Here is a 24,697-nt window from a genome sequence, read left to right on the forward strand (position 1 = left end):
ATCTCTGGGCTCTTTATCTTTGGGTAATCAAACTAAGTCATCAATAACATAAAGAAATGTTTTCTTACCCAAACATATAATCAGTACTAGAGGCCCGGTGCACTGAATTCGTGCATTGGGGGGGGGGGGGTGTGTGTCCATCAGCCCAGCCTGTACCCTCTCCAATCTGGAACACCTCGAGGGATGTCCAACTCCCCGTTTAGGCCCGATCGGGAAGTTGGACATCCCTCTCATAATCCAGGACTGCTGGCTCCCAACAGCTCGCCTACCTGCCTTCCTGATTGCCCCTAACCCCTTCTGCCTGCCAGCCTGATCACCCCCTAACCACTCCCATGCCAGCCTGATTGATGCCTAACTGCTCCCCTACCAGCCTGTTTGCCCCCAACTTCCCTCCTCTGCCGGCCTGGTCACCCCTAAATGCCCTTCCCTGCAGGGTTGATCACCTCCAACTGCCCTCCCTTGCAGGCCAGGTGCCTCCCAACTGCCCTCGCCTGCTGGCCATCTTGTGGTGGCCATCTTGTGTCCACATGGGAGCAGGATCTTTGATTACATGGGGGAAGCCATATTGTATGTTGGAGTGATGGTCAATCTGCACATTACTCTTTTATTAGATAGGATAGAGGCCTGGTGCAGGGATGGGGGCCGCCAGTTGGTTTGCCCTGAAGGGTGTCCTGGATCAGGGTGGGGGTTCCCTTGGGGCGTGGGGCGGCCTGAGTTAGGGGCCTGTGGTGGTTTGCAGGCCGGCCACGCCCCCTGGTGACCCAAGTGGAGGCCCTGGTATCTGAAATTTATTTACCTTCTACAATTGAAACTTTGTAGCCTGGAGCGGAGCCAAGCCGCCGGCAGCCATTTCTGTTTGGGTTAATTCACCTTCTATAACTGAAACTTTGTAGCCTTAATCGGAGGCCTGGGCCTGGCCAGGGTGTGCGGAAAGCTTTGCTTTCTCCGTTGCCGCGGGCAACCCTGGCCTGGTCTCTCCAGCTCCGTGGCTGCCGCCATTCTGTTTGAATTTGTTTACCTTCTATAATTGAAACTTAGTAGCTTGAGTGGAGGCTTAGGCATGGCAAGGGCATGTGGAAAGCTTGGCTTCCTCTGTTGCCTGGGAAACCTTGCTCTCTGTGGCTGTAGCCATCTTGGTTGGGCTTATTTGCATACTCGCCCTGATTGGCTAGTGGGTGTGGCTTTGGCTGGTGGGCATGGCTTGGGCATAGCAAAGGTGCGGTCAATTTTTTTTAATATATATATATATATACATATATATATATATATGTGTATATATATATATATACACATATATATATATTTTTTTAATTTTCTTTATTGATTAAGGTGTCCCATATTTGTCCTCATCCCCCCATTCCCATCCCACACCCCTCCCCACGGATGCCCCCAGGCCCTGTTGTCCTTAACCATTGGTTAGGCTCGTATGCCTGCACACAAGTCCTTTGGTTGATCTCTCCCCCCTACCCCCAACCTCCCCTCCCCTCCCTCTGAGGCCCGACAGTCCGATCGATGCCTCCTTGTTTCTGGGTCTGTTCTTGTTCATCAGTCTATGTTGTTCATCATTTCCCCTAGATGAGTGAGATCATGTGTTACATAAGAACCGAATGTGAGACGAGCAATAATAGTTATGCTGACAGGCAAATGAATCAGTCTGTAGTGAGTTTCTTTCTGGACCAACAATTCTTTTGAGACCCAATTTCAAGGTCCACCAGTTCCTTATGTGCACATGTCAGCACTGACTTTTCAGCTCTGGATGGTGGACAAATGGTGGTAATGCAGGTCCGACTCTCTCTGGTTTGGTCTCGCCCGGACCCAGGGGCACGGCTTCACCCGGACTCAGGGACACGTGGCCTCACCGGAACCCAGGGGCGTGTGGCCTCACCAGGACCCGTGACCCAGCCTCACCCAAATCTAGGGGCGAACGGCCTCACCAGGACCCAGGTGTGCGCGGTCTCACCCGGTCCCGGGATCCAGCCTCACCTGGACCCAGGGGCGTGAGGCCTCGCCCGGACCTGGGGGCGTGCGGCCTCACCCGGACCCGGGACCCAGCCTCACCTGGATCCAGGAGTGCACGATCTCACCCGGATCTGGGATTCAACTACACCCGGACCCAGGGGTGCGCGGCCTCTCCCGGACCCAGGGGCGCAGCCTCACCTGGACCCGGGACCCAGCCTCACCCGGATCCAGGGGTACACGGCCTCACCCGGACCCGGGACCCAGCCTCACCCGGATCCAGGGGCGCACGGCCTCACCTGGACCTGGGATCCAGCTACACCCGGATCCAGGGGCACATGGCCTCACCCGGACCTGGGATCCAGCATCACCTGGACCCGGGACCCAGGCTCACCCGGATCCAGGGGCACACGGCCTCACCCGGACCTGGGATCCAGCTTCACCCGGAACCAGGGGCACACTGCCTCGCCCAGACCCGGGGGCGTGCGGCCTCACCCGGACCCGGGACCCAGCCTCACCCGGATCCAGGGGCGCATGGCTTCACCTGGACCCGGGATCCAGCTACACCTGGACCCAGGGGCGTGTGGCCTCTCCCGGACCCAGGGGCACGGCCTCACCCGGACCCGGAATCCGGCTTCACCCGGACCCAGGGGTGCGTGGCCTCACCCGGACCCCGGGGAAAATGGCCTCTCTCGGACCCAGGGGCACACAGCCTTGCCTGGACCTGGGGGCACGCGGCCTCACCCGGACCCCGGGGCACGTAGCCTCTCCCGAACCCAGGGGCACATGGCCTCACCGGGACCCAGGATCCAGCTTCACCCAGACCCAGGGGCGCGTGGCCTCAACTGGACCCAGGACCCAGCCTCACCCGGATCCAGGGGCGCACGGCTTCACCCAGACCCGGGATCCAGCTACACCCGGACCCAGGGGCGCGTGGCCTCACCCAGACCCAGGGGCGCGTGGCCTCGCCCGGACCCCGGACCCAGCGGGGCTTCGTTTTCTTGATCCCAATTCCTGTTGGTCAATTCCCTCTCAGCAATTCCTTCGGCCATTTTCTCAAAGCTCCGGGGCGGCTGCCGCGGAACTCACAGGGCGGCGGTCTCGGCGAAGCTCTGGTGCGCCCGGTGCATGGCGGTGGGCTGGTCCAAGGTCGCTTCGGCGGCACTCGGGCCTGCAGCGGCGACCAGTCGCTGGGCAAGCGCAACTGGATCCGGGACCCAGCGGGGCCCCTTCTTCCCAATCCCAACTCCCATCGGTCAATTCCTTCTCAGCCATTCCTCCGGCCATTGTTCTGGATGGTGTCTGCTCTATTTTCCAGTTGTAGTTTCAAAATTGTTGTGGTAGGCAACAATCAGGCGTCTGCCCTATGCCGCCATCGTGGTCCTCCAGAAGATTCTTAAGTAACCTTATAAATGTGGTTCTGAACACTGTGTCGTCCATTAGTTTACTTTCCTTCATCCCTTCTATTCGTGACCTGCTTCGGTGTCTTTACCTTTTGGCTGCCTCCCTATAGCTCAGCTTCCTCAATCTTCTTAGGTGGTCCCTCTTGATACCCCCCTTTGTGGGCTGAGTGCAAAGTCTTGGTGTTGTTAAGCCTTGATTGCTGTTGGTACACTGGGAGGATTTGACCTCCAGTCCAATTGGCTGTGAGGATCAGCTGTGTCTATGCCGGGAGACAGCCTTATTCAACTAGACTTGCAAAACTGTAAAAGCCTCTGTGCTCAGCTTGGATGGGGCGGAGTTACAGGGTGGAGCCTACAGCCTTGGCTTCCCGTCAGCCCCGTCCTATGAGGTTCCTGTGTCTCAGTGTCCCTCTGTACTCCCTGCAAACACCTCTGAGAGAAAAGCGCCCTGGAGTTTCGCCCACTGCCAAACAGTCTAGTGTCCCCCCAATGAATCTGGATTCCCAGATTCTCGCCCGGAACTGGGGTTCAGTGCAGTCGGAACTGGGGCTCAGCGCAGTCTGGCACTTTTGTCTCCTTCCCACCAGGGCAATTCAGCGGCACAGTCAACAGACCATCCTCTGCGCGCATTCCCGTGCGCGCCTCCGGTGCTCTGCCTTTCGCCGCTTCTCTGCATTTTCGCCTTACAGCCCAGATTCCCCCAGTATGAGCCTGGCTTCCCAGGGTCTTGCCCGGTACTGGGGTTCAGCAGTGTCCGGATTCCCCTGTCTCCTCCCCGCCAGGGCAATTCAGCGGCACAGGCAACAGTCAGTCCTCTGCGCGCATTCACGTGCACGCCTCCGGAGCTCTGCCTTTCACTGCTCCTCTGTGTTTCCGCCCCACAGCCCGGATTCCCCCAGCATGAGCCTGGCTTCCCAGGGTTTCACCCGGAACTGGGGTTCAGTGCAGTCGGAGCTGGGGTTCAGCGCAATCTGGAGCTTTTATCTCCTTCCTGCTAGAGAACTCCGGCCAGGCCGTCAGCCGCCCCTTCCTCTCTGGCTGTGTCCTCCCCGCATGCGCGCGTGCTCGTGTCTTCGCCCGTGTCTCCATACCTCAGGCTTTTACGGCTCCTCTGATTTTCCTTGTGGTTTTCTTTTTCCTTCTAGTTGTGGGCATTTTAGTCAGCCAGCTTTCCTGTGGTTCTGGATGATGTCCGTTTTGACTTTTAGTTGTATTTTTGAAATTGTTGTGCCAGGCTGTAGGTTAGGTGTTTAACCTATGCCGCCATCTTGGTTTCCCCAGGTGCGGTCAATTTGCATATTACCCTTTTATTAGGTAGGATATTGACATTCTACAAACAACTGCAGTGTCACTATTCACAAAGCAAAGAGTCTGCCTTTGTCCACTTAGCTTCTTGACACTTGGTGCCAAATGCAACAGCTGATCAACATGACAGAGAGGACTCAGCCCTCCTGCCAGAGTCCGAACATCATCAGACACCTACCGGTGTGGCAAGGGCACTGACAAGCGAGCCTTACTCAGTCACACCTTTGACAATCTATATATATATAAAAGCCTAAGCAACCGAACAACCAGTTGACCAGTCGCTATGATACGCACTGACCACCAGGGGGCAGATGTTCAACGCAGGAGCTGCACCCCTAGTGGTCAGTGCACTCCCCTAGCCATCCTCTCACAGTCCCTCCCCCCGGCCAGCTGGGTGGTCAGTGTGCTCCCACAGCCAACCTCCCACAGCGGCCAACCTCCCACAGTCCCTCCCCCCAGCCGACCACCCAATTGGCCATGATTGGGGCCGGCTTGCTAACCTACCATGGTCCCTCCCCTCAGACTGGGCGAGAGGGCCCAATCGGCCCCAATTGCTAGCCAGGCCAAGGGACCCCACCTGTGTATGAATTCGTGCACCAGGCCTCTAGTATAAGGATAAAATTCAGATCTAAATTCTGAGATAACTTTTTAAAAACAAAATCTTACCAAGAGAAACTAACAAAACAGTATCACATATGGTCTGCAGAATATGAAAATGGAAATATAAATAATAAAATTAGTCTCAACTATCATCTGTTCTGAAAAAAAAAAAAAAGCAGTGGAAATTAGAAAGTGATGATTCTGGACTTATTTATGTCAAAGAATTTAATTAAGGTGGTTTAATTAAGTTCTGACACTATTACGTGTTGGAAGCCGCCCACTGTCCTGACTAGCAGAGAGGTGTGGACAGGAACCCAGAAGGCTGGTCAACCTTGAAGCTCTGAAAGGTCAGAGCCAACCACCCACTGTTTGGTTGAGACAATGGTAGCTAAAGCAACATCTACCTTTTAGTTTTATGTAAATCCTTGCTGATGGGCTATCATTGGAATTGCCTGCCTAAGGGCTATGGGTGTATCCCACAATCTGAATAAAAGGGATAGCAAGGCCAGAGCCGGGTGGAGTCCTTCCTCTTGAGCTGAGCTCCCGCCTGGTCTCCAATATTTCCAAATTAATATTTTCTAGTCTCTTTCATTTGTGTGTGGCCTCTTCCAAGGCCGAACCCTGAACCTGAGCCCTGAACCACGCAAGACGTGGGGGGGGGGGGGGGCACTCGCAATAACAGTATTGCTTTGCTTCACTAATCAGAGCTGTGGCGGCAGGATACAACTGCCAGATACCAATATCGAGGTTCTGAAAAATCCCCTAGAACTGATAGCCACCAAGGTTGAACTTCATTTTTAAACTTCACAAAAACAGTTATCTAAAAAAGAAAGAGACGAGACAGTGGACAGTGTCAGGGCCTGCTCACCTCGCGCACTCTGGAGTGCACCGGAGACCTCCGCGGGAGGTGAATCCCGTGGTACATGAAGTCCTGGATGCAGTCACTTTCGATGGTCTGGAATAACAAGCAGGGTGGAGGAACCTGGAGTGTGCGTTTCCACAGACAGACAGCAGGACCGGCAGAGCAGCAGTGCGAGCACAAACTTCCATCTCACAAGGAAGGAACCTGGCTCCATCCATCAGAGCTTCCGTGTTTTAAGTGGACACCTCTCTCTAATTTTTCCTCTATCTTATTTGATGAGATACTAACTTGTGATGAATGGCAGTTCAAGCCAGCAGGGCTCGCTCGGAGACTGAGTGAGGCTGGGAGCCCTCATCTGAGTCGTCCTGATAACCTCAGAGGGCTGGATTTTTTCCAAGGACCTCCCAAAACGACACTGACCTACCTCTAAGGTGCTGACGGATTCCAAAAGGAATGAAACAAGGTCTTTCAGGGAGGGGCGGGACAAGGTGGGCTATGGGAAGCTCCTGGGAGGCCAGGACACCAAGTGGGGAGACTGAGGCAAGGCCAGATTGCCAGGAGCAGCCCTAGTCCTCCAGACGCCATGGCTTCAGGAAAGATGTAAGGGAAGCCTCCTGCTAGTATTAACCTCTTCATCATCTTTGAAACTTTTCTCACCTGAAGCCACTAACAAATCTGTCACACGTGGGAACCAACCACTCACTGCTGACTTGTGATGAAACAGGAGATCCCTGGCCCCACCTCCTGGGCTCTGTGCTTTTAGAGCCAATAACCAGAGTATGACCTGGCTTCCTCAATATGCCAACGGCACAGGAGTGAACAGATGAAAAGGAGGGAGGGACCAATGCTTTCAGAGAGTGAAATGACACAACCAGCAAATGCCATTGGGAGACTTGCTGGAGCAAAAAAAAGAAAAAACTGTAAAAAGACATTTTTGGGCCCTGGCCAGTGTGGCTCCATTGGTTAGAATGTTGTCCCATACACCAGAAGGTGGTGGGTTCAATTCCCAGTCAGGGCACGTACCAGGTGGTGGGTTTAATACACCATCAGGGTGCATACAGGAGGCAACTGATGGATGTTTCTCCCTCACATCCATGTTTTGCTCTCACTCTCCCTACCTCTCTGTAAAAAAAATCAATTAAAAAATGGAACTGTTATAAAATAATTTTAAAGCCATTTTTAAAACAAAGCTGAGAAATTTAAATATGGCTTATTATTTAAGCCATATCCTCAGGGATTGTTAATTTTATTGCATGCTACAATGGCACCATATAACCCTATCTAGACAGGGATACTTAAGAACATAGACAAGAAATGAATGTCTGGAATTTGCTTTAAAACTTGGAGAGAGGAAGGACGGAAACAGAACTATCTGGTACTAATTTGGCACAGACCTAGTTAAACAATTAAGTTCTTAATTATAAATTTCTATGTTTTAAACCCATGGTCGGCAAACTGCGGCTCGCGAGCCACATGCGGCTCTTCCACAAAATACCACGGCCTGGGCAAGTCTATTTTGAAGAAGTGGCGTTAGAAGAAGTTTAAGTTTAAAAAATTTGGCTCTCAAAAGAAATTTCAATCGTTGTACTGTTGCTATTTGGCTCTGTTGACTAATGAGTTTGCCGACCACTGTTTTTTGTTTTTTTTAAGTATATTTTATTGACTTTTTTACAGAGAGGAAGGGAGAGGGACAGAGAGTTAGAAACATCGATGAGAGAGGAACATCGATCAGCTGCCTCCTGCACACCTCCTATCGGGTATGTGCCCGCAACCAAGGCACATGCCCCTGACCGGAATCGAACCTGGGACCCTTGAGTCCACAGGCCGACGCTCTATCCACTGAGCCAAACCAGTTAGGGCGCCGACCACTGTTTTCAACCATTAATGGAGAAAAGGGGGATAAATATTCCTTCCTGTGAACAAGTTTCATGCAGTAATAAAACAATGCAAAAAATGCGTAACAATGCCCTGGTTTTGCCCTTTCCCGAAACAATTACGCTATAAAACTATTCCAGAAGTTAATAATCTTTTGTTTTTTCGAAGTAGAAGTTGGTGATAAACCCTGAGATTTAACTCGGTCACATAAACCGAGAATAAGCGGGCAGAGAGCAGAGTATACAGAAATCAACTCCAAGCATCTGGCACCCTTCCCCTCTGCTGCAAACCGGCCCCCCACCCCCTAACTCAGGGCCCACTCCTCAAAAGGAAAGACCCCTTTTTTACTTAAAGCAAAAATTTTACTCTCAGAGGAAAAGAAAACACATTTGAGAACCTAGTATGAGAAAAATATAAAGGATATAAGACAGATACTTTCTGGTATTGTTGAATACTTGTGATTATGAATTATATCACCATACCTTCATACTATAGGTATTATACAGTCCTTAAAGGTCAGCCATATCAAAAGGAATCTCTTTAAATTCTGATAAATAATGTAACTAAAACAAGTGGCTGAGGTTCCCACGAAGCACTATCCAACAGAAACAGGTGAGACACAAGTGCAATTTTAAGTTTTCTAGTGGCCACATTAAAAACAGAAAAAAGAAACAGGGAAATTTATTGTAACAATGTCTTGTTTAACCCAATATTATCTCCAAACTATCAATACTGACAGAGGCCTCAGCACAGGATCTTCACTTCTCCCAGCAAAGGCTTTGAATCACTCTTCCAAGGAGAACGTAACAAAGTGTTAACATTTAATGAAATAAAAATACCTCCAATATTTTCCCGGAAGCCTTTCTCCAAGCTCTGAAATAAACTTCTGCAATGTGTACCATCAAGGACCTATTTTAAAAATAAAAAAATTTAATGCAAAGAATTACACTTTTGATGTGCATCGCTTTAGGAACTCTCCTACCCCCGGGAAGAGCGTCGGCGCAGAAGTGCTTTGTGACGTAACTGTGGAGAGTTGTTAGCTACCCACAGCAGTAAGTAGAGAAAGAAGAGTTTTGAGTTTAGTATCAAACTATTTTCTTCCTTCTCAATCAAGGCTCCCCCAGAACTTGACTGTTTTCTGTGAAATTACGGGAATATAAGCCTAAAACTAAATTTCTAAGTCTAAATAAAATTTAAAATGAAATAAAATTTTCAAAACTTTGTAGGTACTAAATCCCTAAAATACCAGAAATGACTTTAGAGTAATAATTAGGACTCCACTGGTTCAGCCCAAAATTCTGCAAATGAGGAAACAATGCGTCCCGAGGAGCAGCAGGAGCTCAGCAGTGAGAGGGTCAGGCCCGCGGAGCCCGGCTCTCACACTGCTGCCTGGCAGAGAGGAGGCAGCAGCAAGCCACCCCTAGAGCCTGAGGGCCCGGTTCCGAACGCAGACGCAGCGCCAACATGGCCCTGCAGCCGCAGACAACAGCCCTCACTGTGAGCACCGACAGGGGGTGGGGAGGGGCCTGGTTGGCTATGTCTTGGCACTCTTCCCTGCAGGGCTCCGCCCCCACGTCACGGGGCCCAGTGCTCAGTGAGTGAGGAGCAGACGTGATGTTCAAATGGTAGCAGGTGTGCTAGTGAGACAGGCTTTACTGTGACTGAGGCTGAGATTTAACTGGGGAATAATTTGACTATTTAAAGAACTACCACGAATTAACATCTTAATTTTAAGTCATTACTAAAAAGGAATGATTTTCTGTACAGGGGAAAATACAACCCAGTTACAAAACAGATCATCCTACTAATAATCCTATCTAATAAAGAGGGAATAAGCAAATTGACCATTATGCCATAACAAAGATGGCTGCGCCCACAGCAGAGGCCGAGTTCCCGTAACAAGCAATCAGCAGGGACTTGAGGCTGCGTGGCGCTGGGCCAGGGCAGGGGACCTGAGGCTGCACCCCTCTGCCTGGTGGGGCTTGACAGGGGACCTCAGGCTATGTCCCCCACCCAGTGGGGCTTGACAGGGGTGGGGCCGGCCAGATCCGGGTCTGGGTCTGGGTCTGGCACGATTTGACTCTGGTTTCCATGGCGCGCCCCAGACACTGACAGGAGGAAGATTTTCATATACACTTTACTAAATTTATTTCATCTCTGACACTTCTATTATAGAGAAAGGGCAAATAGCAATCTTAAAACATTTCTTCTAATTAATTCCCTTTTAATGTGCACGAATTTCGTGTACCAGGCCACTAGTCTATAATAATAAAAGTGTAATATGCTAATTAGACCGGACATCCTTCCAGATGAAGCTGGGGCTGCAAGGGAAGCCTGAGGCCCCGGGTGCCAGAGGGAAGCTGGTGCTGGCAGCTGGGGGAAGGAAGGCCTACCCTTGCATGAATTTCAGGCATCGGGCCTCTAGTAATAAATAAGAGGTAACTTCTACAACTTCCAAAAGATTAATATAACTTTAAAACCCAGGTCAAAACTTTCAAAACCAGATTAAGACAGCACAAAATAGTACCTTTAATACTTACTTCTGTAATCCCTGTAACTGGTTTTTAATGGTTCCATGGATCATTTTAATAAAATTTGTATTCCAACTGAAGAGAGAACTAAGAAATCTTCTTCCCTACAAGTTAAGAAAATAGGAGATAATGATAAAATTGAAACCACATAAAAAGTTCCCAACAAGTAAAGAACAATTCTTTGACTGTTTAATAAACACTTAAGTTTGCTGTTCCCAACCAGGAAGCATCTGCAATTAGAACTTGGAACCCAGACGGGAGCTGTGCTGGGAGAGCGGCCCCTCCAGTGTGGTGATGGCAGAGGGAGCCCTGAAGTACAGCGGTGGCAGCAGTACCACTGAGCTCCTTCCTCGCTCGACTGCAGGCTGATAGACAGGCAGTAACTCGGGGCTCCGAGGCAAGCTCAACGGTCCACACACATTTCGCCTGGCTGTCACAGATGTCCACATAACCGAAAGCAGTGGCTCTCAGCCTTCCTGATGCCGCGACCCTCTAATACAGCTCCTCATGTTGTGGTGACCCCCAACCATAAAATTATTTTCATTGCTACTTCATAACTAATTTTGCTACTGTTATGAATCGTAATGTAAATATCTGTGTTTTCCGATGGTCTTAGGCGACCCTGCTAGCAGTTCTCAACTGGGGGTCGCGACCCACAGGTTGAGAACCGCTGCTGTAGAGCCTAAGACCATCGGAAAACACAGATATTTACATTACGATTCATAACAGTAGCAAAATTAGTTATGAAGTAGCAATGAAAATAATTTTATGGTTGGGGGTCACCACAACATGAGGAACTGTATTAGAGGGTCGCGGCATCAGGAAGGTTGAGAACCACTGACCTAAAGTAAAGAAGGCTCAAAATCTCACATTTTGGGGTGGTAATGTAATTGAATATTAGTTCATTTCATCTTTTTTTAAAATATATTTTTATTGATTTCAGAGAGGAAGGGAGAGGGAGGGAGAGAGAGAGAAAAACCAATGATGACAGAGATCATTGATCGGCTACCTCTTGCACGCCCCACAATGGGGATCAAGTCCGTAACACCGGGCACGTGCCCCGACTGGGAATTGAACCACAACTTCCTGGTTCATAGGTCGATGCTCAACCACTGAGCTACCCCAGCCAAGCCATTTCATCTTTAATAAATGAGAAAACTGAGGACTTGTAAATTTAAGAGGCTAAAGCTAGAATTTTCAAATACACACAGTCCCCAAGTTACATGGCACACAAAAGGCTGCATTCTAAATACAAGCAAGTCTTCTTTGCACCCCTAGCATGGGTACAAAGTCAATGTTTGTAGGGAGCGGCTATAGTTAAGCCTTGGACTGACCTGTTGGCAAAGCCACAAACAAGTCCCAGCTTGGAGGGCAGAGCCCTCTTAGCATAATTAAGCTTGACCTTATGAAGCTCCCTAGATCTTTCCTGGGTAGCTAATGGGCTGTGGGAGGTGCAGCAAGTGCTGCCAAAACAAGTGAAACTCATGAGAACATTGTAACCATGGTGACCACTACCTTGTTTACCTCTGGCTATAAAATAAAGGCTCAGCTAGCCATCTGGATCCCTCTCTGTGGTCTCAGCCAGGCACAGGAGATCCACCGAGTCCCAGCTTATTCTCCTCGTCTGTCTTTTCTTTAATCCTTCGCCGCCCCCCCTCAGGCTCACTGAACCGTTGGCTGTGCTGGCCCGGCACAAGTGTTAACTATATTCATGTTAACTAGGTTATACATATGAACCTACAAAGCCAGAATATTCACCCTCTGCAGAGTGCACAGAACACACCCACCAAGAACCCCCCTGGGGAACAGCAGCCCTCAGTGCTCCCAGCACACAATCTATGGAAACTACGGCCGTGCAGCACCTTCACACACATGGCAGGGGAACCACGCATGCAACATGCTCGTTTTTGTTTTTTTTAAGTATTTACCGAAACACTTATCATTTACCATTTGTCAGTAGAATACAAGATATGTTTTGTTTACCCAGAATGACTAAAACTGACCTAACTGAATGATTATCAGGAAACTAAGTTCAGATATCTTAAATTCAAAAGAGCACGGCAGTTAAAGAGAATTGCAGCAGATGCCCTTAGCCCAGTGGTCGGCAAACTCATTGGTCCACAGAGCCAAATATCAACAGTACAACGACTGAAATTTCTTTTGAGAGCCAAATTTTTTAAACTTAAACTTCTAACGCCACTTCTTCAAAATAGACTCGCCCAGGCCGTGGTATTTTGTGGAAGAGCCACACTCAAGGGGCCAAAGAGCCGCATGTGGCTCAAGAGCCGTGGTTTGCCGACCACTGCCCTAACTGGTTTGGCTCAGTGGATAGAGCGTCGGCCTGCCGACTGAAGGGTCCCAGGTTCGATTCAGGTCAAGGGCATGTACCTTGGTTGCGGGCACATCCCCAGTAGGGGGTGTGCAGGAGGCAGCTGATCAATGTTTCTCTCTCATTGATGTTTCTAACTCTCTATCCCTCTCCTTTCCTCTCTGTAAAAAAATCAATAAAATATATATATAAAAAGAGTTGCAGCACTCAGGTGTATGTCTGTGTCTATGCCACATACATATGTAAGTTAGACAAAGGTAATGCATCAACTGCTATGTGTAAGCCAATGAAAACAAAGTTGATGTGTCTGAATCCACTCTCAACTTCTTTCCTCTCCCCAACTTCCTAACAATCCTGGAGATTAAGGCACAGGATGGCGATGCCATAACAGCAATAAGCACAATCGGAGCACTTCCCGTGACCACGAGCTCAGCACCTGCGATGCATCGCTGCCGGTGCCTCACAGCTACTATTGCTACTTTACAGAAAGAAACACTCAGCTGAGAGTGGTCTGATCAAGGCCCGCCTTCATGAAGTGTGCAAACAGGGATCTGAACACAGCCCCTCTGACCCGAGAAGCCGAAGATCTTGGTCAGTAATCACGCACGGCCCTGGCACCTGGCTGGCTGGGACGGTGCGCTGCAGCGAGGGGCAGACAGCGTCCAACCCCTGTGTCTACCACTGACTGCCGAGGCTCCCAGCACTCTCCCTGGAGGAGCTTCTGACCTGGAGCCCTTCCTCCTCCTCCAGATTTGTTCCCAACCCCCTCCGGGAGGAGCGACCACTTCCTCCTTGGCCACCAACTTCTGCCGCCGGGCCATGAGCCCTCAAACACAAAGGCTGCACCCAGCACCCCTTGCAAGGGCACAGTCAGTCAAAGCACAATGAACAATGATGGAAAGGTCCCGAGAAAGCAAGTCAGCACTGCCCACAGAGCTATGCAAGCCACCGCGATAAAAGTGAAAAAGAATCAATTAATTTTAATGTATTTATGTAAGTCAATATATCAAAAGATTATCATTTAAATATATAATAACTAATAAAATTGAGACATTTTACATTTTTTTCATACTAAGTTTTTTGTTCATTAACATTCACTTGTGGATATTTTTTCCATCGATTTTTATTTTTTTCTTTATTGATTAAGGTATTACTGGTACATACAGTATGTGTCCTTCCATTGATTTTTAGAGAGAATGGGAGGGGGGTAGAGAGAGAGAGAGAAAAACTTCGATATGGAAGAGACGAAACGATTGGTTGCCTCCCACATGTGGGAGGAACCTGCAACCCAGGAATGTGCCCTTGACTAGGAATAGAACCTGAGACCATCTGGTGCACAGGCCAACGCTCTAACCACTGAGACACCGGCCAGGGCCTAAGTTTAGAGGTTCTAGAAGGGGAGCGCAGCTACTCGTATACCCCTGACCGAAGACCGATCCTCTCCTCTGGGGGGAAGGTCGTCCTCTTCGACCGAGCACGCAGCTTCGGGAGGGACGCACATGGACCGGTGAGGGAGGAGGGGGACACCCGCCCAGCCAGCCAGATCAGCCGAATCAACCCTGGCGATCAATGGGTGACAGAGGTCGCAGCCAGATCGCCCTCACATCCCAGGGCCCAAGTTTAGATGGAGAAAGTATGTGTTCTGTAAAACTTCACCAGTCATCTCAGAGCCTGTTCTGTCCCGTTAGGGTCCCATCCAACAATGGGGTCTGGGCCAGTGGCTTCACCAGCCCGGAGGGACTTCCCCTCTGCTTCCTCCTGCTCCAGAGGCTCAGGCAGGAGCACTAGAGCCGCTGTGACCACGCGTGGGCAGGCAGAAAGCAGACGGGCCGCCAGCTGTCCCAGCGCTGTGTGCGGCACAGGCACACACGTCACACAGCTGTGGCACTTCGCTTAGGAGCCCACAGAGCAGGAAGAGCCAGCATGTCACACAATTGTTTCCAGAGCTTTCCACATGAGATCACCAACCACAGAAGCTGAGTCCCTCTCACCACACCCCTTACAAAACTATTCTAAGACGACATCTGGGATTTGCTTCAGATCCATCCCATCTGGGGGGGACAGTAGTAGGAATACAGAGGAAACAAGATTGGCCATGTGTTGGTATAATTCACACTAAATTCTGAATCTATGTGTATTTTACTTAAGGCCACAGTTTAGCCACATTTCACATGCTCGGTAGCCACACATGGGTGTGACCACCAATATGGACAATGAGAGGGCCAAAGCAGAGTCTCTTTTTGGAATTATTAGATGGGCAGAAAAATGAAATAAAGAAATACTGTAATGACAGTTTTGAGTATATGCCAATTAGGAATTGAGAGAAGAGTCAGACCTAATCCATGGGGAAGTGCTTTCTCAACATTATTTTTAATCATTCTTAATTTAAAATGCAATCATGGTTTTTTCAGGATTCACACAGCCCCTGCTATTATCTGATATAATGATTAAATAAGCAATGACATGTAAAATGTTTGCTTAGTACTGCCGTGCAGTGAAAACATTGTGCAATAAATAGCTCTCGAGAGCTAAGATGACTCATTAAACCATTGGGCACAGTATTAACAACAATCAGGTGAACTTAGAGAAAACAGCCATTTAAAAAGCAGTTCACAGCCCTAGCTGGTTTGGCTCAGTGGATAGAGCGTCGGCCTGTAGACTGAAAGGTCCCAGGTTTGATTCCGGTCAAGGGCATGTAGCTTGGTTGCGGGCACATCCCCAGTAGGAGGTGTGCAGGAGGCAGCTGATCAATGTTTCTCTCTCATCGATTTTTCTAACTCTCTATCCCTCTCCCTTCCTCTCTGTAAAAATCAATAAAATATATTTAAAATAATAATAAAAACAACTTTCTATTAAAAAAAAAAAGCAGTCACAAATATACCAGAAAAGAAAATCCTATTTACCTCTTCTTTTTTGATATAATTAACACTTATGAAGCACTCAAGTAGCATATTTTTAATTTCTCTACTTTCCTCCAAATCATAATCAAAGCAATACAAAGCTTGATGCACATGCCAAAGCCGACTTATGTCTGCACCCTAGGAATGACAAAAAAGAAAAACGTTAAGAGTTTTTCAATAATCAGTAAGGTCACATTTCAAGTTAACAATAAGAATATTTTATATCATAATTATAATTCTAGATTATTTGTCAAAAGTGAAGAATGACAAGAGAAAACAGACTTAAAAATCTGCAAATCCCTTACTCAAACCCCCCCAAAGAAACCAAACCCCCCTACTCAAACCCCCCCAAAAATGTGCAAATGTCACCTGTAACTCTAAAGAACACTTTTTTAAAAAAATCCTTACCAGAGGCTGTTTTTATTGGTCTTTTTTTTTTTTTTAAAGAGATAGAGGAAGTGAGGGACAGAGAAACACTGATGTGAGAAACATCAATCCATTGCCTCCCCTACACACCCCAACTGGGGATTGAATCCCCAACCCAGGTCAGGTATGTGCCCTGACCAGGAATCGAACCCAAAACCTTTTCGGTTCGTGGGTCAACGCTCCAGCCAGTGCTGCCCAGCAGTTTCCTGCGACTGTGAAAACATGTGTCTGCACTGTCCAGTGCGAGGGTCATTAGCCCATCAGGCTATGGAGCAACGGACACGTGACTAGAGCAACTGAGGAACCAAACTTGTCATTCTAAATTTAAATAGCCCCATGTGACTGCTGGCTACCGCAGTGAACAGGTCAGGTGTCGAATACTAGGAAGATGTGATTTAAAAGTTAAAAAAAAATGGCCAGAAAAGAGATTTTAAAAAACAAATCAAGGATGGCTTAAGGATCACTCCTAGGGCAGCAGGAGAAGCTAGTAGCTAGCTGAGGGTCCTGTCATCAAACTGGATGTTCCTTGGAGGCCGCTCACTGATGGAGCAACGTCAGTAGGCCCTACCTTTCTAGAAAGCTGTTGGCAATGTGCATGAAGAGCTCCAAGTTCAAATCCAATGACCTACCAATTTCATTTCTAGATATCTGCCAGAAGGAAGGAGAGACATGAGGTGGGGAAGGTGAGAGAGAAATTCCTAAATATCCCTAACATAACAATGATCACCTTGGGTGGTGGAATTATGGGTGATTTTTATCTTCCTCATTTTTTTTCCTGATTGGGGTGTCTTTTTCTGGATTTCTAAACTGTATACCCAAGATTACAGGATGAGAAACAGCCAAGTTATATCCACCTTCAAGCACACTGTCCGTAGGTCCCCAGACCTGGGCTGCAGGCTGAAACAGTCCCTCCCCACCCCCTTCAGGCAAGTACACATTAAACAAGCCAACATACAGTCTTCGTCTGGAGGCTCCTCCTGAGCAGCAAGGTGAAAGCGGTCTTCCCCATGTCCTCCTTGGCAGGCAGGCCCTTCTCCCACCATGTCACACACAGGCCCTGGATGGAGCTCTGCAGCTTCCGTTCCGACTCAGGCAGCGCATACAGAACACCTAAAGGAGAGCCCAGTCACTGTCCACGGGTAAGGAAAATCAGGACTGGTTCAGACTCAACAGAATCGAGCAGGATTTTCAATCTTTTTCATCCCATGGCACATATACAGTAAACTAATTACTTGAATTCTGTGACACACCAAAAAATATTACGTTTTGCCAATTTGACAAAAAAGATAGGTATAATTTTGACCCATTCATACTAGATGGCTATTGTGTTGGCTGTTGTTTTTTTGTTTTGTTTTTGACAACCTAAGGCAGGGGTGGGAAACCTTTTTTCCTGCCAAGGGCATTTGTATACTTATAACATCATCTGCTTAATATAATTCACTTGATATAAATTTATGTTGCTATGAAAAGAGCTCCTAGATTTATTGAATTTTGATTCCCTCCTGCGGTTGCCTTGGCAGAGCCAGACCGAATGATTTTGCAGGCCTTATACGGCCCGGGGGCGATATTCCCCAGCCCAGATCTAAGGGAAAAGCAGTCAGGGCCCCTGACCAAACAGTCAGGTATTGCATGTTTTAAAAATTCTTACAGCACACCAGTTGAAAATCGCTGGGATAGAGTATGATAACTTATAAAGGTTTGCTAAGCAAATATTAGTTTATGTTTGACTTGCCAAAGACTTATATACATTATTTAAAGGACACAAATGATGTTAATTAAAAAATTTACTACGGTTATAAAAGCAGACCCACTAGAACAGGAAGACTCAGAGAGGGCATGCTGCCAAGCCCCCACTGAAGAGACAGACACTGAGGCCGCCCAATGTCCGTGCAGCGACACCCTTAACAATTCTCAGCAGAGCCAGCCCACATCTGTGACCAAGAATCCACTGCAACCCCCCCTCGGTGTGTTGTCCTCAAATTCTAGCTCTTTGGTGGAAAATAGTAAAGCAACCATTATAACGAATACAAAAACTACTGTGTTTTTATCAACAGAAAAGCTCAATAATTAAAATACTAATAATGCACCCATAAGTATAATCCGTAGATATCTGAATGCCATCATACTAATGTAAAATTCCTGAATTCATGCAAAGTTGGAAACAACTATGATATCAGCACCAACCATTTTACAACAGTTATTTGGAAAGGGTGCAAATAAGTGAACTATGGCCCTAGCTTGTTTGGTTCAGTGGATAGAGTGTCAACCTGCGGACCAGAGAGTCCTGGTTAGATTCCGGTCAAGGGCACATACTCGATCCCCAGTAGGGGGTGTGCAGGAGGCAGCCTATCAATGACTCTCTCTCATCATTGATGTTTCTATCTCACTCTCCCTCTCCCTTCCTCTCTGAAATCATTAAAAATGTATTTAAAAAATAAATAAACTATGGTAACATTCACAAAGCACCTGGGAGCTGTTTGCGTGTTGGTTAGTGACACCTTCTTAATAAGACCATTTCAATGCAAGAACTATGCATACAATGGCGCACTAAACAGATACAGGAATCCAGGTGATGCTGAGAAAGAAGAGTTTGTTGAGAGAAGGCAACACATGGAGCCACTCATAGTCACACAGTGGGGGTGAGGGCACACAGGAGATTTTTCTTAAAAATCATGACTTAAAATTACTTTTATATCCATAAAATCATTTTATATAATATTTTATAATCACATACTCAATTTAGCCTACTATTCCTCCTAAATTAACAACTACAATTTGTGGTTTAGTTAAAACTTGAGAAATACCATGACATAAATTTTAGCATAGGAAAACTCCCGTAAGATCAATAGTATTCCTAAGAACACGGTCAGACATATTTAAAGAAAAAAGTGCACTGTCACACTGTTCGGTTAAATTTAAACTATGGCAGGAATCACCAGCTGAGGTGATTTTTTCCCCTTAATAAGCTCGTATCATTGGGCCTGTAGGTCAGGGGAGACCTTCCTTAGAACCTGCACACAACAGCAGTCAGCGCTCACTGACATGCCGCATAAAGTGAAGTAGTTCCTTAGGACAGCCCGGAAGAACACTGCTCCTTCTGCAGGAAGTAAGAGCCTGCCTGAACATGGTGCCTTAGCACCACTTCCTTCAGCATCGCTGCTTCCTCCCAGACCTCACGGGCCACTGGTGGTCCGAGGACCGCCGGGTGACGCTTCTACACAAGCCTCGGGGCGCCAGGCAACTTACCATTCAATATAACAGCACACTCCAGTAAGGCCTCATAGTTCTCACTCTCATTTATTACAGACACAGAAGCAAGAATCACAGATGTAATTGCCTGGGTTATTTCTAGAGTTTTTTTCTATAAATAAAGAAAAATCAAAATATGAGTGAATTAAAATCAATGTAAAAATCAAGGCACACTTTTAGCTTATTCAAAAAAGTGAATTAAAGTTGAATACAAACAAGTCAGTTATCCATAAAACACAGCAACACTGACTAGATTAATAATGGAGGATTACAAAAGGGTAAAACGACAATAAGCAATCTTTTAATACTCTTCTTGACTTCTAACTTTAAATTTTTTTTAACTTAAAATTCAACTATACACAATAAACAACTACCTTTTAACAAAGAAAAGGGAAAACATTTGTTTTGAAAGACCAAGGCTACCATTTTTGAACGGTGGTCTGTTTCCATATTGCCTTCCCCCTGGGCTTCCAGGGCCGCCCACCCCTCCACGGGGCTTTCTAGCAGCACATCTGTTAACAGCTTCTTGAGCCTCAGCCAGAGCTCTTCTTTCTGTTTCCTTGATAATTCATCCAGTAATTCATTTAGGCTGAAAGGGTCAGAAGCATCTTCCTGTAAAATAAATAGCAAGTGTTACATTTCAAACACAAAATATTAGTTCTAGTCTTTTCATAATGGCATCAAAGAAAAAGCTTACCTGCTAAGTTATAAGTTCAAGCGCTTGGTTAGAGTTTTCAAAATCTATTCCTACCAGGACAAAGTACAGGGTATTGAGGCAGAAAGCAGCAGATTCCTCCTCCACCTATTCAGCTCCAGTATCCTCATCATCTTTGGAGTTTAAAATTTCACCCACTTAGCAGGCCTATAATTGGCTTACAGAAGTGTGCTGGAGCTAAAACAATAGCGCAGACAGGCCAACTGAGTGCGCTTTAAGTTTCCGGTCTCCAACCAGGCTTCAGCCCTCAACACCCATCTTTCGAGTTGTCTGTAAACATCATTCTCTCCCATTAGCCAATGAGACTATTTCAGAGCCTCTCAATGACCCTTAAAACTGCTGATCCAACCACCACTTCTTCTGACTCTGAGCAGATGACCTCACCTCCTCTTTGGCGTAGCAAACAGAGGCCATTATCAAAGGACAGAGAATACAGTTTAGAGGGACTCCCTGTAGCCAATCTGACAGTAGTGAATTATATATAATCCACGAATAGAATAAGAATCCATGGGGCCACACTGATAATACACACACAAATAACTAGCAGCACTGGCACACTACAGAATGCCAATGGAAAAATAAAGGGACATGGGGTTGGAAAAATCACAATTTTAGTGCCATTATAGTAATAACGGATTCATGTAAGAATCGTCACTGTGTGCTAAACCCAGTGTGTGCAAGTACGATGAGAAGCAGGGCGGCTGCCTAGCCTCAGTACTTCCTGCAGGTTACTTATTAACTGCGAAGCTTCAGTGGAGAAATCTGGGACACCCCCCCTAAGTCACAATCAAAATTACAGCACCAATAACGGGGCCTCCCTGGCATGTTGCTGCCAAAACTCCCAGTGAATTTCACCAGATCATCAAACAAAGGCAAACGGAAGAACAGGCCACCAAGCAGCTCCCCTCTTCCCCAGGCTCCCCAGCATGACGGGGAGCTGGAACGACACTTCGTCATCACGGCACAGGACAGTCCTGTGTCCAACATGCTACCCAGATGTTGCTAATTTTTGCCTTTAGATTTTAAATCAATATTGACTTAGCTTCATCATCAATTTAGTTTATGATTTTATTTAACACTATGGTACGCTGTTTGCAACAACAACTTCGCACTTCAAACCACTCATGGGCTGCTTGTCTCAGACAAATCACCTACCTCCTGCTAAGCCGGGCATGTAACAGCTACACAGTTTGCCATCACAGACACCTCCGTGGTGATGTGTGGCCTAGTTTCTGCGGGTTATCTTTAAGTTTACAGGACATCATTTTATAATACAAAACCATTTTATAAGCTCATTTCTCTCATAAAGAAAAATAACTTCATACATGTTTACTAACAACAAATTTATTAGCTTCCTCTCTAATTCTGAGTTATCACTAGTTTGATCACAGTGCATGGTCTTGAGCCACACGTGCCTCTTCTGTCCAAGGTCACAGTATTTAGAGCCAGCGGCGCAAACGCTGGGGCTCCTCAGAGCCTGTGGGGGCTCCTTTCTCTCACTCCACGGCAGACGGCCTCACACCCGCCCACGACGAAGCTTCACTGGAGCCGATGACACCCAAACTGTCTCCGGCCCAGGCCTTTCCCGGCTTCCCACAAACTCCATCTGCCCACTGGACACGTCCTGTGCAAGTCCCCCGCAGCCATCCCACACATCCCAAGACTGTGTCCTCTTCTCCCCCAAACCTGCCCTCTGCCCACGTTCACGCCCTCACGGATGGCTCTGCAAGTCTGAAAGCAAGGACCCTCCGGGCCCTCTTCCGGCCCATGTCCAATCAATCCACAGCCCATGTCCAGCACCCCCTCCCCCGCCACCTCAAAAGGACACCCACACTTCCCATTCCCAGTCCTACTTCAACCACCACAGTGAAGGGCACAGCCCCTCACTGCTCTCCGCCTGTGTACCTCCTTCAGTCTATTTTGCCCGTGCAACCCAAGGGGCATTTCCAAAGGGCAGCTCCGGCTCGGTCTCTTCTGCCCACTAGCTCTCGCCCTTGTTCTCCTGCACGCAGGTCCCGCTCGGCTCAAAGCCCCCATGCCTTCAGGATGAGGTCCCCACTCCTTCACCTGGTGAAGAAGGCTCAGCTCTCGCCTCCCCCGCGCTGCGCTTCTGTGCTCTCCCCTCCCGAACCTTCCTGCTCACACCCGATGCGCCTCCGATGGCTGACTTCCCTGCGTGGCCAGAGCTGAGCTGCAGAGCCTTTCCGAGGGGATGGGAAGCAGTCCGTTGCTGGATCTGCCCCTCCCCATCCTTGCCCCTTCCTCTGCTGTGTTCACACCTGGATCCACTGTGCTAACCTGAGGACAAAGAACTATCTTGTCTTGCTCAGGACTCCCTCACCATGCCACCAGGCACGGAGAAAACAGCAATAAACATGTAGGGAAACAGAGCAGTGTGTTACCTCCCTGAGCGTCCCTCAGCATCTCTACGGAAAGCAGAAAATGCAATTTGTGAGCAGCTGTCCATCAGCAGGTCTGTATTAGTAGACTTTGGTTTTTTAAATAAACCTTGGTCCCCAAGGATTCACTGAGATGACACTATTTCATTTATGGACATAATTTTAGAAAAATGTTTTACATTAACAGTCAAAATCACAAGAAAGCTAAACCTAAAACTTACATCAAGTTGAATGAACTGCAAAAATTCTCCAATCAGCTCCTTAGACACAGCTTGAACAAATATTTCACGTTTTTCCATGACAGATGAAACGGCGCATTTACTCTGTAACCTGGTGGAGAACACAAGCACATGGAAACTGGCATTTGCAATTATGTCTTTTCCTACACAATGTCATCTGGGACTAGCACCCGCGGCAAAGAAATCCCTCTGTACCTACGGTAGACAGTGTCGAACAATATTCTGACAAAAGACAAGTCACATGTAAAATGAGCTTCCTTATTTTCATCATTGTTAATGGAACTGCCAACTGAGGGAGGGGAAACCCACAGGGCCCCGGAGGTGCCAGTACCTCTGTCAGGTGGGCACCGGGTGTGCCAGCTCCGCGGAGACCGGCTGACCCGGCGGCTGTGCCGAGGAGGCGCCCTTTCCAAAGAAAATTCCGTCCCCGCTGCTTGTTTTTCAGGGCGGCAGAGGGTCCCCTGGGGCGGCAGCGTGACAGCAGGTGCGCCCAGGCCCAGCACGCTGCCCCAGCCCCTATGGGGCCCAAAGCTCAAAGGACTGGCACTGTGCCCGCTCCTTGCCAGCTTGTGTCCCCCAATAAACCGTGTTTTCCATCAAAATAGCCCTGCCCTGTCTGAAAGACACCAACCAGAGATGAAGTCACAGCCAACAGACAGGGGTGGGCAAAAAGTACGCTTAGTGTTTGGATGGAAAGACACCCAGGCTATGGTTATTACAATAGCTTTATTAACTCAAAAGAACCGCACATTACACCTACGTTTGCCCACCCGTCCATGCCACAGGGCTCCTCCCTGTAAAAATACATGAAAGCCTGCATGGCCCTACCCAGAGCAAGAGGGAAGATCACTGGGACCAGGCAGTAACTCTGGGGACGAAGAGTCAAGTAAAGACAGGGCCCCACATCCAGGTCCAGTAGAAAATACCTTCCCACGTAAGTGCAGTGAAGTCTGCCCTCCTCCCTCACCTGGGAGGAGGCTGTGCGCTGACTTCCTCTGGCCAAGCAGAGCCACAGCTGCACCCCAGCAATGCAGGTGCCCACGCCTTTACAAATAAGCGACGTGCCCAAGAGGTGTAGCCAAGTACAAGGAAGCCCATCTTCACTGGGGGTCTGGGTCACTTCGGCCACCCACTTCCCCACCCAGTCCCCCTCCCCCTCCCGCTTCCAGGGTGCGGGGCCCTCTCACCAGCAGTTATCAGCCCCTCACCCCCCAAGAACAGAGCCCCATGGGGCAAGCCGTTCATCTGAGAACGAAGGGATGCCTGACAGCAGGCTCCCTGCACACAAGCCAGGACTGCTCTCTGGGTCAGACGCAGGGCAGGGCCGGGGAGCTCTGTGAGGTCAGCTCTGTGGGGTCAGTCCTGAGGGGGCCGGGCGAGGGTCCGTGCTCTCCGGGCTGGGGATGCTCTGGGGGCCCAGGGGGCCCTGCCCTCTGGAGTCCCGGGGAGCACGGCTGTCGAGCGCCCAGGCCCCGGTGCCCGCCGGTCGCGCCTCCTCAGAGACGCCAGCCGGGACGTGGGTTCGGACGCGGCCCACGCGGAGGATGCGTTGCTGGGGCTTGACCCGCCCGACCCCCGCCGTCTCTCGGCCCCTGGCCCCGAGCCCTGGGCGTCCCGGCATCCCCGGCGCTCACCTCGTCCTCGGAACCGCCGTTTCCCGCGCTCGGAACAGATTCAAAACCGCCCGCCCGCCCGCGCCAGCGACGCGATCCTCACGCCCTGCGCGTCACCACGCGCCGATCTCGCGAGAGCCTGGCACTCCTGGGCGGGGCCACTGGGGGCGAGCCCCGCCCGCCCGCGCTCCGTCCCGGCACACACGCCCGCCCGCACTCACTCAGGCCCCGCCCACACGCCCCGCCCGCCCGCCCGCAGGCCCCGCCCGCCCGCGCTCCGTCCCAGCACACACGC

At 48.9% G+C, this 24,697-nt stretch overlaps 1 protein-coding gene across 3 annotated transcripts in view; it reads right to left on the reverse strand.

Annotated features, from left to right (window-relative positions):
• NCAPG2 (non-SMC condensin II complex subunit G2) overlaps nucleotides 1-24,462 on the reverse strand; it is a 66,521-nt gene extending 42,059 nt beyond the window's left edge. Inside the window, exons 1-9 of one of the 3 annotated variants that reach the window (XM_054726151.1) lie at nucleotides 24,424-24,462; nucleotides 22,772-22,880; nucleotides 19,860-20,048; nucleotides 19,434-19,548; nucleotides 17,143-17,297; nucleotides 15,765-15,899; nucleotides 10,542-10,636; nucleotides 8,841-8,910; nucleotides 6,133-6,219 (exon numbers count right to left, since the gene is read on the reverse strand). In XM_054726151.1, coding sequence (XP_054582126.1) covers nucleotides 6,133-6,219; nucleotides 8,841-8,910; nucleotides 10,542-10,636; nucleotides 15,765-15,899; nucleotides 17,143-17,297; nucleotides 19,434-19,548; nucleotides 19,860-20,048; nucleotides 22,772-22,849 — 924 coding nt within the window. In that variant the 5' untranslated portion in view covers nucleotides 22,850-22,880; nucleotides 24,424-24,462. Of the gene's footprint in view, nucleotides 1-6,132; nucleotides 6,220-8,840; nucleotides 8,911-10,541; nucleotides 10,637-15,764; nucleotides 15,900-17,142; nucleotides 17,298-19,433; nucleotides 19,549-19,859; nucleotides 20,049-22,771; nucleotides 22,881-23,756; nucleotides 23,793-23,976; nucleotides 23,984-24,423 lie in introns of those variants that run through there. The other 2 variants (XM_054726152.1, XM_054726153.1) reach the window with 2 other exon arrangements.
• Between the last annotated feature and the right edge of the window lie 235 nt (nucleotides 24,463-24,697).

Source organism: Eptesicus fuscus, chromosome 14 (genome assembly GCF_027574615.1).
Source record: "Eptesicus fuscus isolate TK198812 chromosome 14, DD_ASM_mEF_20220401, whole genome shotgun sequence".
Taxonomy (NCBI): Eukaryota; Metazoa; Chordata; class Mammalia; order Chiroptera; family Vespertilionidae; genus Eptesicus; species Eptesicus fuscus.